Source organism: Camelus dromedarius, chromosome 11 (assembly GCF_036321535.1).
Source record: "Camelus dromedarius isolate mCamDro1 chromosome 11, mCamDro1.pat, whole genome shotgun sequence".
Lineage (NCBI taxonomy): Eukaryota > Metazoa > Chordata > Mammalia > Artiodactyla > Camelidae > Camelus > Camelus dromedarius.
In genome coordinates this window covers 63,194,736-63,213,943 of record NC_087446.1, presented here as the reverse complement: position 1 = coordinate 63,213,943, position 19,208 = coordinate 63,194,736, and the positions used below count along the sequence as shown (strand labels likewise).

At 56.4% G+C, this 19,208-nt stretch overlaps 1 protein-coding gene across 1 annotated transcript in view; it reads left to right on the top strand.

The window, feature by feature from the left end:
* The first annotated feature begins 256 nt into the window (after window positions 1–256).
* LRP1 (LDL receptor related protein 1) overlaps window positions 257–19,208 on the top strand; it is a 76,959-nt gene continuing 58,007 nt past the window's right edge. The window contains exons 1-6 of the mRNA XM_031463606.2: window positions 257–822; window positions 8,990–9,112; window positions 11,422–11,559; window positions 13,656–13,775; window positions 14,886–15,014; window positions 15,135–15,398. Of these exons, the coding sequence (XP_031319466.2) occupies window positions 750–822; window positions 8,990–9,112; window positions 11,422–11,559; window positions 13,656–13,775; window positions 14,886–15,014; window positions 15,135–15,398 (847 nt within the window). The 5' untranslated portion in view covers window positions 257–749. The remainder of the gene's footprint in view (window positions 823–8,989; window positions 9,113–11,421; window positions 11,560–13,655; window positions 13,776–14,885; window positions 15,015–15,134; window positions 15,399–19,208) is intronic.

The window sequence follows — 19,208 nt, the reverse complement described above, 5'->3', positions numbered from 1 at the left end:
CCCAGTCAGGGGAGAGGACGCTCCAGGCCCGAAACCCGACAGCGGAGCCCCCGGACCCCGGATCTCCGACCGCTTGCCAGAGCTCCAAATCTTGCTGCTTTGACTCCCCCTCCCCAGGGCAGCGCGCCAAATCGGCGCATGCGCACTTCCAGGATTGCCGCGTAGCTCTTTCTACCCCCCTCCTTTTTTTCTTTCCCCGCCCCTTCTCTCCCTCCCTCCTCTCCCGGTCCCCTCCCTCTCCCCCCCTCAGCCCGCCCCGCTGCACCTCAGTCCGGGGAACAGTGGTGCGAGCTCCAGGCCCGTGCACTGAGGAGGCGGAAACGAGGGGAGCCCCCAAAGCTCCATCAGGCCCCTTCTAAAGGCTCCCCTACCCGGTCCACGCCCCCCACCCCCCCACCCCCCCACCCCGCCTCCTCCCAATTGTGCATTTTTGCAGCCGGAGGCGGCTCGGAGATGGGGCTGTGAGCTTTTCCCCGAGAGGGGGAAAAGAGGAACGAAGAGAAAAGCAGGGGGTGAAAGGTTTGGATTTGGGGGCAGGGGGCTCACCCCTGTCTGCAGGCCCTCCTCAAGGGGCTCCGAACTCTACCTCTTCACCCACGCCCCTGGTGCGCTTTGCTGAAGGATAGGATAAGAATAGAGGAGGAGAAGAGGGGGAGGAGGAAAAAGGGGGACCCCCCCAATTGGGGGGGCGACGGCGAGAAGTAACAGGACCAGAGGGGAGGGGGCTGCTGCTTGCATCAGCCCACACCATGCTGACCCCACCGCTGCTGCTGTTGCTGCCCCTGCTCTCAGCTCTGGTCGCGGCCGCGGCCGCTGTCGACGGTGAGTGAGATTCCGCGGCCCCCTTGGACCCCTAGGGACACCCACTTCCCAGCCCCCACTCCTGCGTTCGGATGGGGAAGGGAGACGCGGGAGGGGGTGCCTTTTGTTATCCCAGTCCAGCTGACACAGCAGCGGCCCGACTGGGGGCGGGGATGGGGGTCTGATTTGGTGTATGGGGACCCTGGGCAAATGATGCTTCCGGGACCCCCCAGCCCAAACAAAGACCAGAGGCTTGCGAAGGGAGAAGAGGGAGACCCCTTTTTCTTATCTTGGGATCTAGAGGCCTTCTCTTCCTATCTCTGGTCGGGGAGGGCCTCTGCTGCCCCTACATCCTCAACCCCCCCAACCCCCCATCTGAATTGTAAAGGAATCCGGATTTGCAACGTACTGACTGCAAAAGGGGGCGGGGGTCCTTTCGCAGTGGCCTATGAATCTGGAAGGGGGAGCCGGGTCAGGGGTGCCCTGCTGGGCAGAGGGCAGGCAGGCCGGGGAAGGCTGTGGGTGGGGAGAGGGAGGGCCACGGGAGGGCCCCCTGCTTGGGTGTGGAATCTGGGCCCTTGGAGACCGGTTTGGAGGCCTGGGTCCAGGATCCAGCGGCCTGCCTGCCTGGGTTCCGAAATGGGCACTTCCCCCTCTCAGGGCCTCTGTCAGTAGCCTGGAAAGTGCTGTGTTGGGGGGTGTAGGGGGTGAGGGCAAAGCTATTGACTTTGAATTTTCCTTCTTAATTCCTGGGAGCTTTGAGATGAAAAACGTCAGATGTCATCATTGGGGAAGGGGACTGGAGAATGGCCTGGAATGCTGAGGTGGGAGGGTGGAGGAAGGCTGCTTTCTCCTTGACTTCTGGCTTGATCACAGTTCGGACTGGAAGGAGAGCTGGAGGTTGGATGGGGGTTATAGCAATGCCCCCACCCCCTAATTCCCTGCTCCTTTGGTAGATGTGTTTATTTCTCTCCACCATTTCCCCTCCTCCCCCCATACAGACAGCACACCTTGTATACTGCAGTTAGGCTTGGGCTAGAACTGTGTCCTTCTGCAGAAATGGGGTGCCTCCTTGCCCGTTTTTATGTCAGCTCTTTTTTCTCTTACTTGTGAGTCACTGGTTCAAGTCTTGCTCAAGCTTTTAGCTGGGAATATGGGCTTGGGATGGGCTGGTTTGAGAAGGGGTGGATCTCATCCCTTCTCTTCAGGGGGGGTGGAATCCGGGCCCAATACCGTCATGCACCCCTCCTCCAGCTTCTAAATTTTGCCAGGTTGGGATTGGAAAAGTTTTTCTCTGAAACCAGATTATATCTCTCTCCTCCCCTCCCTCAACTAGCTTCAGTTGGGGGAGGGAGGTTAGGGGGCCAGGAAGTAGCTGTGCCCAGAAAGACAGTGTGTTCAATGGTCTTCAATTATGCCATCGTGGGGACTCCATCTACCTAACCCTCCCACCCACCCTGCCACTACCTCACTTATCTTCCCAAAAGGAGGAAAGAGGCTCTGCCCTGAATATCCTTCAGACCAGCCTATGCCCGTAACTTCCCATTATGCTTGTTGTTTCCTCTTGTTCTCAGCCCTGTGAAGTAGGAGGGGAAACCGAGGCAGAGGGATTTGGGTGCAACCCCAAATTCTGAGAGGGATAGAAAAAATTTAAAGAGAGAAAGAGTGACCCATCAAGAGCCCCATGATGGAAGGTGGTTGGAGTTAGAAGCAAGACTGGGGAGGTGGGGTGTCTCTGTGGAGAGCAGAAAAGGCCCCAGGTAGCTTGACGCCTGGGTTTTAAAGTGGTTCTGTTTGCCTCACCGAGTTGGTTGGTGGTGAGTCCAAGAGGGAGACTGGACATGTTCTGTTTAACTGCCTCCCTATCCTTTCTTATGTTTCCACCGAGTCCACAGCTGTAACCCCAGCTCAAACCAAACTCTAACCAACATTTCAGGGAGAGGACCCCTCCCCAAACACACATGACTGTTCCTACCTTAGGAATGGGGATACAAATCATCAGTTCTTTCCCATTCTGGGGGGGGGGGGGTGAAGGGGGCACTGTGCAGGCCTGGATGGCCATCGTGGGCCAGGGCAACCTAGGGATTCCTGTGTCCCCACTGCTGCCCTCATGCCCCAGGCCGACAGACACACAACTTTCTCCTTCCCTTTCCGAGAAGGGCACTTCCTGGCTCCAGTTTACCTGACTCAGTGTCTAACCTCCTTCCTGCTGCTATGACAGGCCTTGCTGCTTCCCCTCCAGGGGAGCAGCCCTAGGGGCCTCTCCACTGCTTCTGCCTTCTCTGCTGTGCGTGAACCCAGCCCCCAGAGTCCCCTTCTCTTTGGGGAGCAATGTCACTCCCTGCTAGTAGACAGAAGGGTGTACTTGCTACCTGGGAGGATGGGGAAACAGATGGGATTGGGGAATGGGGAGAGGGGTTACTGAAGTTCCTGCTGAGGTTAGGCACGTTTTGTAGTGGGGAGGGCAGCCCCAGGCAGATACGGCTGTGGGATGGGGGGTGACTGCCTCCCTCTCTCCAGCGCCTCTCCACACACCTCCTTGAGCCAGCGTATGACCAGTTATCAGACAAACTGGACAGCTGAAGCGGGTTTTGAGGCTGATGTGTTTGCCTCCTGGCTCTCTGATAGGCGATTTCGAATTCCTTCCTCCCTCCGTCAGGCTCAGAACCCTGAACACCTTCCCACCCTTGTCTTTCAAAGCAGGAGCATTGATCTGGGGATTGGAGGGGTATTTGGATATTTGAGGCTGCTTCTCAAGACTTCCTTTTCTCCCAGTCTGGCTCCCCTTTTCTCCACTTTCTCTGTATTTTTTTGCTCCCAACCACTCCCCATTACTGGGCCGCTTAAGGATGTCAGTGAGAGCCCTGGCCGGAGCAAGATCCTATCCAAGTCTCCCCAACTCTTGAAAACCTCCCCCCTTACCTTTGGCAAACCATTCCTTATCAAATCTACCTTTCTTTCCTCCTGCTGTAGTCTCAGTCTTTGTATATCACCCAAGCCTAAGGCTTATTGCCCTCAGTAGTCTTGTCTCAGGGTCTCCCACCACCACCACTCCGTGGGCTTTCCAGCCCCCCAGCTCCGGATGGTGGGGTAGGGGTTGCTTATCACTCTTGGGGAATCTGGGTGCAGTTGAGTGGGACCATGCAAGGGTCCCTGACCCTAGTGGAGCTGGGTGCTGGGTATGAGTGTTTGGAGAACCTAGATCCTCGCCCCTGTGTTCAGTTCCAGATTTCAGCCCAGTTAGCAGGATCCTGCATTGTTTGGAGAAGGAAGCAGTTGGCTCCGGATTGTTTCCGGTGCAGTGACCCCAGGCCCCAGTGTAAAACCTCCCTGGGAAAGAGGTGAGGGCCTGTGGGGGCAGACATTTGTCCCTCTTGCACTCCCATGGGAGATGAGAATCTCTCTGAGGCCTTGGCTTCCCTGGCTCCAGTACTCCTTCCTCCCAGCCCTTCCAAGTCTGTGGGAGGCAGTGGCCCCTGCTCTGAGTCTCCCTTGGGTCAGACATTACTAGGTCAGGGACTCTGTCTGCCTAAGTCCCCCACCCTGAGTCTCAGGAATGTCGTTATTCTCCGGGTTCATCCCAAGACAACTGTGCCATTATCTTGGCAACCTCTGGGCTGAGACCCCCTTCCTGGTTTTTTTGCCTCTGTCTATCTATCATCGGTGTGTGCTGTCTTGGCCTCGCAGAACCTCTGTCTCTCATCCTCCTGATTCATCTCTTATCTCATCCTTCGTGGCATTCTCTGTCCTGTCTCTCTCGGTCTCTGTCTCTTGCTTTGTTTCTGACTGTCTCATCCACCTCCATCCAGGCCTCTTGGTCTCCTGAAATCTACTTCGGGGCAGAAGTCTCTCCTCGTGCTCGCCATTTTGGAGTTATTTTCCCCTCCCAGGCCAGACTTAGAATATCCAGTTTGGCAGTGAAAGTTCTCCCTCCGCTTTCCTCCAAGTTCCTCTCTCTTCTTCCCCCTCCACTAATTTTGGGGATGGATTTTGGAGAGTGTTTCTGGAAGAAGGGAACTTGATACCCTTTGTGGGTTGTGTAAAAGGGGGAAAGCAGATATTTCAGAAAGAAGGGCGGAGGTTAGACTTCTGGCAGAACTTCCTCCTGACCTGAGAACTGGAGAAAGGTGTGGGGAATGGGTCAGGCTCTGAGAACTTTTGCTCTTGCTGTGCGTAAGCCATGTGTGTATGTTGTGGGGTAGGTGGGGAAGGCTTCCAAAGGTCTGGTGAAAGATATGCTGACCTCTGGAGGCATTCAGGAGGTCTGATTTCTACTTGCAGGGAAAGGAAAAGATGGTAGGGAGGTCACTGGTCAGGCTGATGACCTGCTGAGTCAATATTGACTCAGGATGGAGGGGGAGACCCTTCCCCTCCCCCGGCAGTCCAAGCCATCCTGTCTGTCTGTCCAGGCCGCAAAGCAGAGGCCCAGACTCAGGAATGACAAAAATGTGTCTGAGCCTCACTGAGCTGCGGGAAGGAGCCACCCGGTAACACCCAAAATACATAAAATTCAGTGAAAAGCCCTCGGTTCTGGGTCTGGGAGGCCCTGCTGCTCCACCCCCAGACGCTTGGAAGTTCAGATTCTTGCAGGCTCAGCCCCTCACCCCCTGGCCATCCCTGACTCCCTGTTCCCTTAGATGTATCATGTGGTTCCCTTCAGAAAGCATCCCCCGACACACAGCCTACCTCTCCCTCTGCTGTGTCTGCTCTCGCAAAGGGCCCCTTGTATGCTTCCCCTGCTGAGGTCTCCCGGGCCAGGAAAGCTCCCCTCCCCTCCTCTCCATCTCTGCTCCCAAGGGAATGGGTGGGTTCTCCTCTGGAGAAGACTGCCATACCTCCCTGTCACCCTCTTTTCTCTGGTCAGGCACTCTTGCCGCCCTCCCCCACCCCACCCCCAAGGTCCCAGAATGGGACAAGACGACAGCCAAGGCTCGAGCAGGGCAGTGGGGTCTGTGTTGTGTCTGGATGCACACCCAGCCCTACACCTCCTGTTCTGGCTCCAGCTTGGTGGCCCTGGGGGCCATGGCTGGGCCGGGTGCCTGGGTTTGGGGGGGGCAGGGGTGTTGGCCAGAGTTAGCATGGCGGTCACATTCATCTCCGGGCAAAGCTGAGAACAGACAGCCCCTGTGTCCTGGCGTTCTCCTGCAGCCTCGCTCACTCTCCCTCTGTAGTCCTCTCCTCCTTCTCCCTCCTCTCTTTTCTCTTCTGTCCCTTCTTGTCCCTTTCCATCTGCTCCACCCTCTCCCCTCCTCTCTGAGGATCCCTGAAGGCCCCTGCCACCTCCTGCCATCCATCTCCCCTCTCCCACTGTCAGAGGCCCAGATACCCTCCCTGCCATTTCTCTTCTTCATCCTTTCTCATCCGGCTCCATCGTTATGGCCAGTGAGAAGCCACCTGTTCAGTTGCTAATCGCTCTGTGCCTCAGTTTGCTCATCTGTGTGTTGGGGATTGCCACGGTGCCCACGTCACAGGGTCATGAGGATCTAAGTGAGTTAATATGTATAGTGTTTCAGCTCAGGGGCTGACACCGAGTGACCGTGTTGAAAAGTGTTAGCTCATCTCCTTAGGAGGCCCCAAGTCTCATGAGGAGCGGGAGGCAGGGGAGGCCAGCAGCTGCTCCCAAACTTAGGGTAGTGTTCCCTCGTCTAGGGCCACAGAGGTGGGTTGTCTGGGTGCTGGCATCAGATGCAGAAGGCTCAGCCTAGGGGAGTGGGGTTGGCCGCTGGCTCTAAGCAGATTACAAGTTTCCTACCCCCCCCCCCACCGCAGCTCCCTCCACCTCAGAGTGAGGCTTCCCTTGGCTGTGTAGACTGCCCCAAAGTAGGTTATTTGTTTCTTTCCTCCCCTCTCCTCCCCGAAGGAAATCAAAGACAGGCCTCAGCCTTCAAACTCGAGATTCTTAGGGCTTTTTCCACCATCCCTGGCAGGAAGGAAGTTCTTTCACATCTCTCTCCGAGATCCTTGTGCTGCCCTGGCCCTTAGGAGACGTGCACCCCTGTCCTTCAGCCCTGGCCTGAGGGGGTGCTGCTGCGGGACAGGGGACAGGGGCCTGAGTGCCCCTCTTCCTTCACTCCCCATCCCCCACTCCCCTCCCTCCGCAAGAGCACATCTGGTTTGTGAATCTCTCTCATTCCAGCTTTCGGAGTTTGCCAGCTGCTGTTTCCTCTGCCGAGTTCAGGCCAAAAATGGGGGTGGGGGACAGCAGGAGGGACAAAGTGAGGGCCAAAGGAGGGGGAATCATGGCTGGGACGCAGAATGGAGGGGCAGTTGGAGTGACCAACCAGTGACCTCAGGCCTGGGGCTGAGTTCTACCCTGGGGAGGAGAGGGGGCGTGGACTACGTCCAGGTGGGGGGTGAGGGTGGCATGGGGGCCTTTCTGGGCTCCAAACAGCCCATCTGCCTCTGAGTCCCACTCCAGCCCCCTCTGTCCCCCCACCCCCCCAGCCAGTCTCGGCTGGCCAGGGGAAGAGGACCGTTCTCCAGCATGCTAACTAGGCTGGCGGGCTCTTTCCCCGGGAAGACCTCACAGCTGGCCCAGTGGGGCAATGAACTCAGCATTATCCACCTCCTCAAGGGGCCTTTATTCCCTGCTCAGGGTGGGGGGTAGGGGAGGGGGACTCCGGGGTGGGGGGCCTGGCCAGGCCATCCTTGATGTGTTTCCTGAACTCGGCTCTCGTCCTGGCCAGGGGCCTGAGTGCAGTCCCCCGCTGCCAGAGATGGGGGTTAGGGAGGGAGGACGTCCTCTCAGCGTGGCTCCCCTCAGACTCCGTCCCTCCCTGCTCAGAGCCCTGAGCTCACTCCGCCCTGCATTCGAGCTGGTTGTGTACAGCTGTCTTCCTGGGGTTCTGTGGCTCCTGAGGGGCCACCCTGCTCCTCCCTGGCCCCCCCAGTGCCTAGCACAGTGCCCAGCACAGAGCTGGTCCCCAGGCATGATAGCCGAAGAGCAGGGGGACCGACACAGACAGAGGAGAGGGTGATGAAGGGCCAGGAGAATGGGTGAGGGTGAAGGGGAGGGGACCCTTCTTTCCCTGGAAGCCATGGTGATGGGATTGGCAGGAGCAACTCCTGAACATCTCTCAGGGGAAGTGAGGAGACTGGTGTGGACTGCTCTGGTTGAGCTTGGAGTCAGCTCAACTGGTGTGAGTCCTGGTTTTGTCACTTGCCTGCTGTGTGACCCACCCTCTCTGAGGCTTGGTTTCCTCATCTAGGAAATGGTGGATGTTAGTACTACCTACTTTGTCATTATTGTGGGGAGGATTAAATAAGATGATGCATGGAAAAAACCTGGTTTACCACATTTCCTGGCACATGCTGAGGTAACAGTAAGAGTTAGTGTTACCGTCCTTAATTCCTCCTTGGAGATGAGATAAGAGGAGGGGGTGGGTGCAGAGGGAAGCTGGTAGGGGTGAGAGGTTTGGGCAAAGAGGCCCTGGAGATAGGAACTTCAAGGGTCATCTGGGCTGTAACCAGCTCCTACAGGTCACTCCAGCCGTTCCCCAGCCCCAGCTCTCCAACTCTGTCATCCTGAGCAATCGTAGGTGCCTCTTACCTTGGGCGTCTGCTGAAAGTCTAACTGGCAAGGGAGGCTGTACCTGTAGATGACGGAGGTGGAGGCAGGGCTCTCTTGTCCTCCTGTACCTCTGCTAATACCATCTCCGAGCCACCACTGTGCCAAGGGCATCACATACACACTTGACATGCTGTCTGGGGGCCTGGTGGTTAGGAGCTGGAGATGAGCAGAGTGCTGGGTTCCAGGGACCACGAGTGTCCCAGAGGGCAGAGGAGTAGAGAAAGACCAGCTCCAGACCTCTTGTGGGATGGAGAGGAAGATAAAGGGAAAACATGTCAAAGGCCTTATCACTCTCAGTCCGCAAAGCCGGGTGTGCTGGTGTCTGATCAGAGTAACAGCAAAGAGCGAGGGCTTGGACCCTGAGGACTGGGCGAGGGCACACTGGACAGGCAACCTTGGGGACTAGGTAGGGGGCATCCTTCCCTTCCTCCCATCACAGGTACACAGTGTTCCAGGAGTGACCCCCAGCCACCTGCCCCAGCACATGGACTGTGGCTCAGAGTCTGGGCCAGATGGGGACTGATGCTAGGGAAGGAAAAAGAGTCCTTGGGGGCTTGAAGGCCACAGAGCTGGCCTCCATCCTTCATTCACATCCCTGTTTTCTTCCCTTGCCTCTAGTCCCTAAGACTTGCAGCCCCAAGCAATTTGCCTGCAGAGACCAGATTACCTGTATCTCGAAGGGTTGGCGATGTGATGGTGAGAGGGACTGCCCAGATGGATCGGATGAGGCTCCTGAGATTTGTAAGTACCTTTTCTGGACCCATCCCCCACCCCCTGATTTGGTCCCTTTTCCTTTTGGCCCAGCAAGTTTGGGAGGAGGACATCTGAGCGCTAGCCTGGTGTGGACCTTGCTCTGTGATCGTTTGTTCATGACACAGCTGAAACTGTCCTCTCCCCCTCTTCAAAGAGCCCAGCATGGTGCTTGGTGTGCTCAGAAATGAGCTCCCTCAGCCGCCATACCCCCATGCCTGCCAGAGACAATGCTCTCTGGGCTGACAGCTTCGCGGGAAGGAGAGAGCCCAGCCTCCCTTCCCTTCCAACTCTTCCTTCTTCTTCCCACCGCTGAGCCTCCTGATGGTTGATGAGCGCCCCCAGGTCTCGCCAGCAGGCCTTGCCTCCCCTTCCTGTCCTCAGGCTCCCAGGCCAAAGGCCACTGGCTCCAGCTCACTCCTTGCCAGAAGCCCCACCCCCGAGCATTTCCCGCTCTCCCCCCGCCCCCTGCCCTCAGTAAGTGGTGTAATCAGAGGCAGCTGTTTAAACTGGGAGAAAGGTCCCCACCCAGCCTTTACCCTGCCAGTGGGGGGTGGAGGACTTGCTGGCAGGACCCTAGAGTCCTGGGCAGCCGGCAGAGTCAGGGGGTCTCCACCTTCAGCCTCTCCCCTGCGTGGCTAATCTGCGCCGGGCTCTAGGGGACTCTGAATTTCTAGGTATCTCTGTTCTCTCTCCAGTTTTATCCTGCTCCAGCCCCAGCCCTACACCCTCACCCGTAATTATCAGGGGTAATTTTAGGGCCAGAAAGGGAGCCACCAGTTCTCTCTGCCTCACCCCCATACCCTGCCCTGGCGGCGCTGGGGCTGGGGATAGTCTGCAAGTGTTTCTGTAGTGGGGTGGCTCAGCCTGGAGCATCTTCTTGTCTGATGCCGCCTTTATGCCCCAGATTTCTGACCCTGATGCTTGGCTTTAAGAGTAAAGGAAGCCATGCAGAGGGGCTGGATCTATCTTTTTATCCATTCTTCATTTAGTTTGATGCAACCCACCTTATACACATCCCACACTCCCCCCACTCATGCACACTCCCAGACCCATCACACTCAACACTCAGCCCCTCCCAGGCACTGACTCACCCATCCCCCCGACATACATAGACAGGCAGATTTCAACACTGACACACTCTCACAGCAACGCAGAATCAACATCCTCAAATGAGGATGCAGAAACACAACCTGCACTCAGACAGATGCCCCGAGACACACACTAACCCAGACTCACTCCCAGAAGGACATGGAAATGCACCAGCACACGTGGAGACTCACACATTCACCCTGACTCCACACCTCCCCACCTGTGCGTGCAGACTACCCCCCCAGGCACAGGCGGACGGGTGCACTCGCACACAGACACTCCCTCACTCACACCCTGTCCAGGCTTGGGAGCCTATGGGCTATGGTCTCTCCCAGCCCAGAGGCTCAGCCAGCATCCTAGCCCACTTGGCCTCCTTAGAATTCCCTGAGGAGCTCTACCCTGCCCTCCCCCCAGCCCATCTTCTTGGGCAACAAAGGAAGTACCAGAGGTATCATCGGGGGGCCACACCTTTGACCCTTTCCAAATCCTTCCATCAAGCAGACAACTCTGGGACTGGGGTCTAGAACAGTGCTGCCCAATAGAAATATAATGCAAGCCACGTATACAATTTTGAAATTTTCTAGTAGTCACATTAAAAAAGGTAAAAATAATCCGGTGAAATTTATTTTAATTTTATTTTACCCAATGTATCCAAAATATCATTTCAGGATGTTATTCATGTAAAAGTATGAATGAGATCATTTGAGCTCTTTTTGTGGGTGTGGTATGAAGTCTTCAAAAGCCAATGTGCACTCTATACTTACAGTTGGAGCCAGTCACATGTCAAGTGTCTGACAGCCGCATGCAGCTGGCGCTGCACATTGGACAGTGCAGTTCTAGACGGCTTGGTCCGGCTCTCAGCCCCCGGCCCCGTGACCCGGGGAGCTATGGGAAGGAGGGGTCCTTTGTACCCTGAGTGTAGAACGTGGAGACGTGGGGGCCCACAGGCGTGTGGCATTTGGGGAGTGGACTCTTTGCTGAAGGCCTAGTTCTCCCCGCCAGCTGGTGGCTCCCACCCAGGTGTGTGGCTGCTGTCAGGAGTGATGCAGAGGAGCCCCAGCTGAAAGAATCCAACCACCCGCAATGCCCCTGAGATCTAAAAAGTGCAGGTGTCTAGACTCGTCTCAGTTCTGCATCCCCTCCCCTGGGAACAGCTGGCCAGACGGCCTCTAGAGCTTGGTCGCGCTGGCCTTTCCATCTGCCCCCAGGTCCACAGAGTAAGGCTCAGCGATGTCAGCCGAACGAGCACAACTGCCTGGGCACCGAGCTGTGTATTCTCATGACCCGCCTCTGCAACGGGGTCCAGGACTGCGCCGATGGGTCAGATGAGGGAGCCCACTGCCGAGGTAAGGGCTCTTCCCCCTCTCCCGTCCCATCCGCCAGGTGGTTGCAGTGAGTTCTCAGCTGGGCACCTGATGAGTTTGGAGGACTGCCATCCGAGGTCTGTCCTTGCACCTTCAAGGGGGATGCGGCCTTGCCCTGCTCCCCTGCACAGAACTGCCACCAGATAGCAGCCCAAACAGTGGATTGGAGCGTGGTCCGCGGCCCATGGGCCTCAGGGCGGGCCCTGGCCTGGGCCCGCCTCTGCTGTGTGTGCTTGGACCAGTCATTACCTCTCTCCAGACCCCCGTTTCCCACCTGTCAAATGAGAGCTTTGTACTAGATCAGTGTTTTTATACTTTTTATTTTTGTAAATAGCGGGGGTCTTGAAGCTGGGGCTGGGAGGGTCTGGAGCTTTGTCCCCCTGCCTCCCCTGCCAGGGCTCCCGAAGCCACCCCCCAGGAAGTGCAGGTCTTTGAGGCTTTCTGAAGCTGCTCGATGGGAAAGCCACTCAGGCTGAGGAGGGCACACTAGGGTGATAGATTAGGCTTCCTTCCCGTCTGTAACTCAGATTCCCAGCTCTGCAGTTCTTCCTCTGCAGGCGCTCTTGGCCCAGGAAGAGCCTGGATCACATGTGAGCAATGGAGGAGGATTTCCCTGGGAGGAGGCGGAACCTCAGGCCTGTGAGGCAGGGAATAGTGACTTCTCCCTTCTGCTGCCCCCAAGGTCTCGGCTTGCAGCAGGAAGCTGGCTTTGCAAGGCTCTGGGCAAGCCCTAGGGGTAGGGGAGTCTTGGGGAGGGAGAGACAGTGCCCTGTGCCTATAATGCATGTCAGAAAACATCTGCCTGTGGGAGGAGACACATCTGGACGCTGTTCGCTGAGGGCAGGGCGTGTGGAGCAAGGGAGTTTATGAAAGATTTTTATCCTTTCCTCCGGTTGATTTTGCATGTTTTGGTCGGAAGCTCGTGGGATGCGATGCAGAGTGTGGGCCTAGGGGCTGCCTTCAGTTACCACGCACACTCCATCTTATCGGATGGCGCGTGTTCAGGTTGGCTTGCTTTTGAATACCTTGTCAATATCAAGAACAACCAAGAATCTCAAAGACTGAGGGTTTGAATTTCCTTCTCTGACATTACAGAGGTTGGACCTAGTCACCCTCCCACCCCAAATCCAGGAGAACTCTTTTCTAGATTTTCCAGAACAAACACTATTTCCCCACTTTGTGAGGAAGGCTGGACAGGCAGCACATTTGGGCTCTCGGGCGGAGGTCGGCAGGAGAAGGAATGACCCGGGCCTGGCCCCCCATCCCAGCTCCTCCTGGCAGGCTTAGAGCCTCTAAACGTCTTAGCATCTCAGGCAGTGCTTTCCTAGGTGGGAGGGGGGGTAGGGGTGTGAGGCTGCTGGACAAAGGGGTCTTTGTGGCCAGGCCGCCTGGCCCCACGCAAGGCCATTAATTGGGTCGCTGGTCTTGGGGGGGCAGCTGCTCTCCCACCTCTTCCCCCTCCTGCCTCATTCCCTTCTGTCTCCCCTGTGGAAGTGGGTCATTGGCAGGAGGAAGAGTGGAGAAGTGTCCCGAGGGAACCAGTTTTGCTCCTCCTCCCATCCTCTACCTGGGCCTTGGGCCTTCTCTCGGAGGCCTCTCGGGCTCAAGGGATGGGTTGCAGGGGTGCTTCCAGACCAGAGCTGGGGTCCTGCAGGGAAAGACTCGATTCCATGCCCATTCTTCACCCTCAGCCCCGAAGCCAACATTGTAGTCCCGGGCAGTGCAGGCAAGAGGCATGTGAAGGGGATAAGGCTCACTGTCCCTGCTCCCTGTGGACCCCAGCAAAGAACCAGAACCCCTCTCCATGGGAACAGAAGGAGTACAGAGCAGCCGGAGCAGGGAGATGTGGGTTCTAAACCATAACTGGCTATGTGACCTTGGACCTGTCTCATACCCTCCCTTGGTCTCAATTTCTTCACTTGCAAAATATAGTCGATGCTTCCTGAGCCCCTTCAGCTCCGGCGCTGCAGGCCTGGGAAGTGGTTTCCGAAGGGTTGGCGGGAGTTGGGGGAAGGTTGCAGTCTGGGTGCTGCTGCCAGGTCTGGGGGCCTGAGTGTGTGTCACCTGACCCCACACAGAGCAACGAGGACAGTGTTCTCATCTGGGTTGCCAGCACCACTGCGTCCCCACCCTCAACGGGCCCACCTGCTACTGTAACAACAGCTTTCAACTACAGGCAGACGGCAAGACCTGCAAAGGTACGTGTGCACACGTGTGCAGGCCGGGGGTGGGGGCGGTGGGCCTGGATGGGGAGGAGCAAGCCGGGGAAGGTGCAAGCAGGGGGCGGGGCTACGTGCGTGACAGCCTCAGGGCATGCTGTGGGCCCCTCCCCCAGACTCTTTAAAATTCATCTTAAAATATATGTCATATGTGAGTTTTCTTGTAAAAAAATAAATAAATAAATCCTTATAGATAAAACCAAAGTCCCCTTTGACAAACCCTCTTCAGTTCTGGTCCTTTTCCCATCTCTCTGGAGGGCCGATACTTTTTGTTACCAGTTTGCTGTCTGCCCAGGCCTTCAACTGTCCACTTGTACAGTTGAATGTACTGTTTACCTGTATGTGCCCTTTTTTACATAAATATCATGCTGTACATATCTTTTTTCAATTTTTTCACCCAGTATGTTCTAGAGATTTTTCCCTATTAATACGTAGAGATCTACCTCATTCTTTCAAAAACCACTGTCGTGTGTGGCGGTCGCCACAGTTTACTTGGCCGTCTCCCTGTCGATGAGTAAGATGTTCCCAGTTTCTCTCTGTTACAAACAATACAAACTTTTCTGTTTTAAATTTACCTCCCTTGGGTCTTTGCACAAGTGCCACCTTCTCAGTGAGGCCATCTCTACCCCTCTAAAGTTGCACCACCACCGCCTGCATTCGCTGTCCCCTTTCTCTGCTTAATTTTTTTCCATAGCACCAGTCACTTTTCATTGCATAGCTTCTAAAATGTAATTTACCTATTGTAATAACAATATTTCATTTATTATCGGAATTTGTTTCTTGAGAGCAGCAGTTTGAATCTATTTTATTTACTGATGTATTCCAAGAGCCTAAGACAATACCTGGCACATAGTAGGTACTCAAGAAGACTTTTCTGAATGAATGGATGATACACACATATGTGGATACTTGTCTTGGGTAGATTCCAAGTCTGGATAAAGTTTGCACATTTCTTGTTATAATAGGTTCTGCTAAATTGTCCTCCGAAGCAGCTGTAGGGATGGACACACCCCTGGTGGTGTCTGAGGGCACTCCCTTCCCTGCCCTTGGCATGCTGGAAATGACCATGCGCTTGCCTTTTCCCGGCAGACTTTGACGAGTGCTCGGTGTACGGCACCTGCAGCCAGCTGTGCACCAACACAGACGGTTCCTTCACATGCGGGTGTGTAGAAGGGTACCTGCTGCAGCCAGACAACCGCTCCTGCAAGGCCAAGAACGGTAGGCGGGGTCACCTGTGGCCATGATGCCAGGCACCTTCAATGTTGTTCCCTGATGGGGAGTGGCCAGAGAGGTCCCAGGGCCACTTGCTGCATTGACCCTTCCCTCCTTCATCTACAGAGCCGGTAGACCGGCCCCCTGTGCTGCTGATTGCCAACTCGCAGAACATCCTGGCTACATACCTGAGTGGGGCCCAGGTCTCTACCATCACGCCCACTAGCACACGGCAGACCACAGCCATGGACTTCAGCTACGCCAATGAGACTGTGTGCTGGGTGCACGTTGGGGACAGTGCTGCCCAGACACAGCTCAAGTGCGCCCGCATGCCTGGCCTGAAGGGCTTCGTGGATGAGCACACCATCAACATCTCCCTCAGCCTCCACCGTGAGTCACCTGCTCCAGCTGGGAGAGCAGGGAGGGCAGGGGAGGTGGGCAAGACGGAGCCTGCCTGGGATAGAGACAGGGGGTTAGACAGGATGACCCCTGTCTGGGGCAGGAGCCTGCACAAAAGCCCCTGACTGAGGCCCGGGCAGGGGCTGCACGTGATGACACTTGTTTGGGGTCAGGGCAGAGTCAAGGCTGTGCTTCCTTCCTCCCTTGGAGCTGAGTCTGTGATGGTGCCTGCGTTTGTGGCCCAGGGCTGAGGAGGGCCTCCCAGGAGAAGTGCCCAAATGGGCAATGACTGGTCAATCTCCAGAGGCCAGGGACTGTCCCTTTTCAGAGAGAAGAGGGTTGATTCGTCGCAGAGGGGCTTTCCCAAGCAGCGACAGCCAGGGCAAGGGAAAGAAGGGGCCAGGCGCGGGAGGAGCCTGGCTAAGCTGTGGCTGAGGGCAGAGGAGCTGGGCCGGGCTGGGTCCACCTTCACCTCCATTGCTTCCCTTGGGGGCATCGCCAGAGTGGACTCCGTGCTGCACCACAGCTGTGGGGTCCCTGAGGCTGTTTCTGGGGGCCTTTGTGGCAGGAATGAGCCCAGAGGAGGAGCCATGAGCACTGGGGCCATGTGAGCGGGTCTAAGATGTCTCAGATGTTCCCCTGGGGGCTCTGTCCGGTGGATGTGCTTTGCTGTCTCAGAGGTGGAAGAGGGGGTGTTGCTGGGGGTGGGGCCAGGGCACAGATCTGTTGCCCGGGGCAGTCCTGCTCATCTCCGATGCTGCTACATAAACAAACAAAACATCTGGCACCATCACATTTCCAGGAAATGCACCACAGGGCTGAGGGGGAAAATCTGGCCTGTGGTTGATCTGACCCCCAGGACAGTGGGTAACTTGATCTGTGACCTTTAGTAAACCAGAACTCCCTGTCCCTGCTTTGGTTTCCTGATCTGCACAATGGGTTTAAGCTTGTCTGTTGAGATCAGATAAATTTAAATGAAAGCCAGAGGTAACTAGAGGACGATGCACACGAGGTTTAAGACGGGGAACTTGGGGCCTGTCTAGAAGATCTTTAAGTTCCTTCACTGGGTTCTCATATGATGATCCCCACAGAAGACAAAAACCCCAGGAGGACACAAGGCTTAGTCCTTGGGGGAGCAGGGAGGGGTTCCTCTGAGAGCCCTGACCCTCTGCAGCCTCGTCATGTGGTCCACACGTCGGCTGCAGCCCCTCCAGAGCATCCCAGTGGGGCTCTGGGCTGTTGGTGACCAAGGCTCACCTGTGATAGACGTGTCCTCCTTGGAGTGCTGGGCGGGGGGCTGCCATACCTGTGTGGCTGAGCTCTTGAGGGGGCAGGCAGCTCAGGGAACCCCATGGCAGGTAGGGTGGGATTAGGGTGAGACCCCGTGAGACAGCTGCCCTCTCCCTGTTGCTTGTTGACGGCCCCACCCAACAGGCCTGTCTGGGCAAAACAGCTCCAGCCGTTCCCACCCTGGCCTTGCCTCAGGGCCAGAGGATGTGCTGGTGGGCTTGTGGGTAGGCAGCTGGTGGGGGTGCCTGATGGGGACCTTCTCAGCTTTTGCTCTGGCCTGGCCCCTCTCCTGCCTGCCTCCCCAGGCGAAGGAGGAAATAACCACAGGCGGGTACCCCTCCCTTGGCAAACAGAACCTTGCCTTCCAGTCTGCAAGATTCGTTGGGCCCCTCTGGGGCAGAGTCCAGGAGGCCAGAAGAAACCAGACAGAAGGTTCTGGGGATAAATGCTAGTGGGGCGAATGAATGGGTTCCTCTTGCCCCAGCCTCTGTCCCTTCCTCCTGCCCTACCCCCACCCCACGCCCCATGCCGCCTGAATGTCTGGCTGTCACCCTGAGGATGGTTGTTTTGCTCTCATCCCACAAACTAATTATGGGCCCTGAGCTGAGGATGTCGGAAGTGTCTCTCCCCACCCTCCCCCATCCCTAGTTCATCCCCCTTCCCAGGAGAGGCTGAATGGCCTGCCCTGGTGTGCAGGATGGCTGGTCCCGGGCACTCACCTGTGCAGTGGGCTGCTGGCCTGTAATTAGCTCCCCCAGGGGCCTGAAGAAGAAAGGCTGCTGCCTTCTCCTGCTTTCTCTCTGCCCTCTGGGGGAGCCCTCCCTGCAATCATGCCTTTCTTGGCTGACTGTGACCTTCTTGGGACCCCTGGGCTGAGCCCTGTGCAGGAGGGAGGAGTCTGACAATGGAAAGGTGCTGGAGCCCAGAGCCCAGAGGCTGAGAGAAGCCCGCCTGCTGGTGTGGGAAGAAGGGGAGGCCTGCCCTGGGGAAAGCTCTGGAAACAGAAATAGAATAGAAAGGAGGAAGGAGGCCAGGAAGTGAGCCTGGTCCACATGGGCCCTGTGGCACGTGTGAGCCAGGCCTGCTCTGAGTCCGGAGCCCTTGGACGGCCCCTTCCAGGCCCCGTGCTGGCGGTCAGCGCAGCTTCAGTGAAAGGCTCTGTGGAACAGGCTGAGGGTCGAAGTCCTGCTTCTTCCTGGCTTAAGCCTAGCTCCTTCTCTCTTCCCACTCAGGAGTGGGGAGAGACCCACTGACCACATCCCCACTCGTTCTGACAGGTGTGCGTGTGTGCGCGCGCGTTTTCCTCCCTTAACGGGGGCTGGGCTGGCAGCCCTTTCTCCCCCGGCCCGTGTCTTTCATTGGCCTGGGATATAGGGTGGGGGTCCAGGGGGCTCGGTCCTCATCTCTGCCCCTCCCTCCTGGAGTGTAATCCCAGGGCCCAGCCTTCGCCCTGCTGCTGCCCCAGCAGGACGGGGAAGTCTCTGAGGACTCCGATCCCATGACTGCAGAGTGTGGTAGGGGGAGCCGGGTACCCTCAGGGAGGACCGAGGCCCACCCCTGAGGGTTTACTAATGCCTTCCCCAAAGTGGGAGACCTTGATTTTACGTCGTATATGGACGTGCAGTTTTAAAATTATTATAGTTATGTTTTTATTTAATACCCATTAAGAAACACCTACAACTAACATATCAAATCTGTAATTTCATAGATTGTTTAGGATGCAGCAAAGTAAGAAAAGTGAGTTGCTTTAAAGAGATAGTAAGTAAATGGCAGAGCAAGCTGTGCATAAACTTGGCAAGCATTTTGAAAGTGACAGACAAAAGACTGAAGTTCTAGAAACTTCCAGAGGCATCTACAGACCTCGTTTGCCCACCTGCCCCCTCACTTCTGACCACCCTCTCAAGGAACCACAGGCCCTGTCCAGCCCCCTGCAGGGCCGCCCCGAGGCAGGGCTGGAGGTCAAGTGTACTGACTCCACCCACCCGACCCCAGCCCCGCGTTGCCTAGGGTTCGCTCTGACCTGCCCTCGAACTTTGCGGATGTTTCCACTGTAGAAAGAACGAGAAGGGACTGCAGGAATGGGGCCCTGGGAAGGTGTGTGTGTGGTGAGGGGAGGTTCTGAGGTTGCAGATAGAGGCCTTGAAGGAAAGAAGTTTTGCTGAAGTCACTTGGTTTGGGGCTGTGTGTGAGGATGCTCTGGAGGGCCCCTCAGGGGTCCTAGGGTTTCTCGCCTGCACCGAGCTGCGTGGGGAAGAGGAGGTAGGCGAGGAGGCCCAGAAAAGGCCTCCTAGGCTGCAGGCAGCAAGGTTGCGAAATGGGTCCCCAAGTCCAGCTGGCCAACTTCACTTTTCCCTCCCTCCTTTTTTTTTGGGGTGTGTGTGTGTGTGTGTGTGTGTGTGTGTTTAAAATCACAACAGGAAATAAGGCAGTGATTTGTCTAGAGAAGGGGCAGAAAGAGGGTAACTCCTCAGAGTCTAATGGAGTAGCTTGCCCACTGGAAGGGGAGCTGTC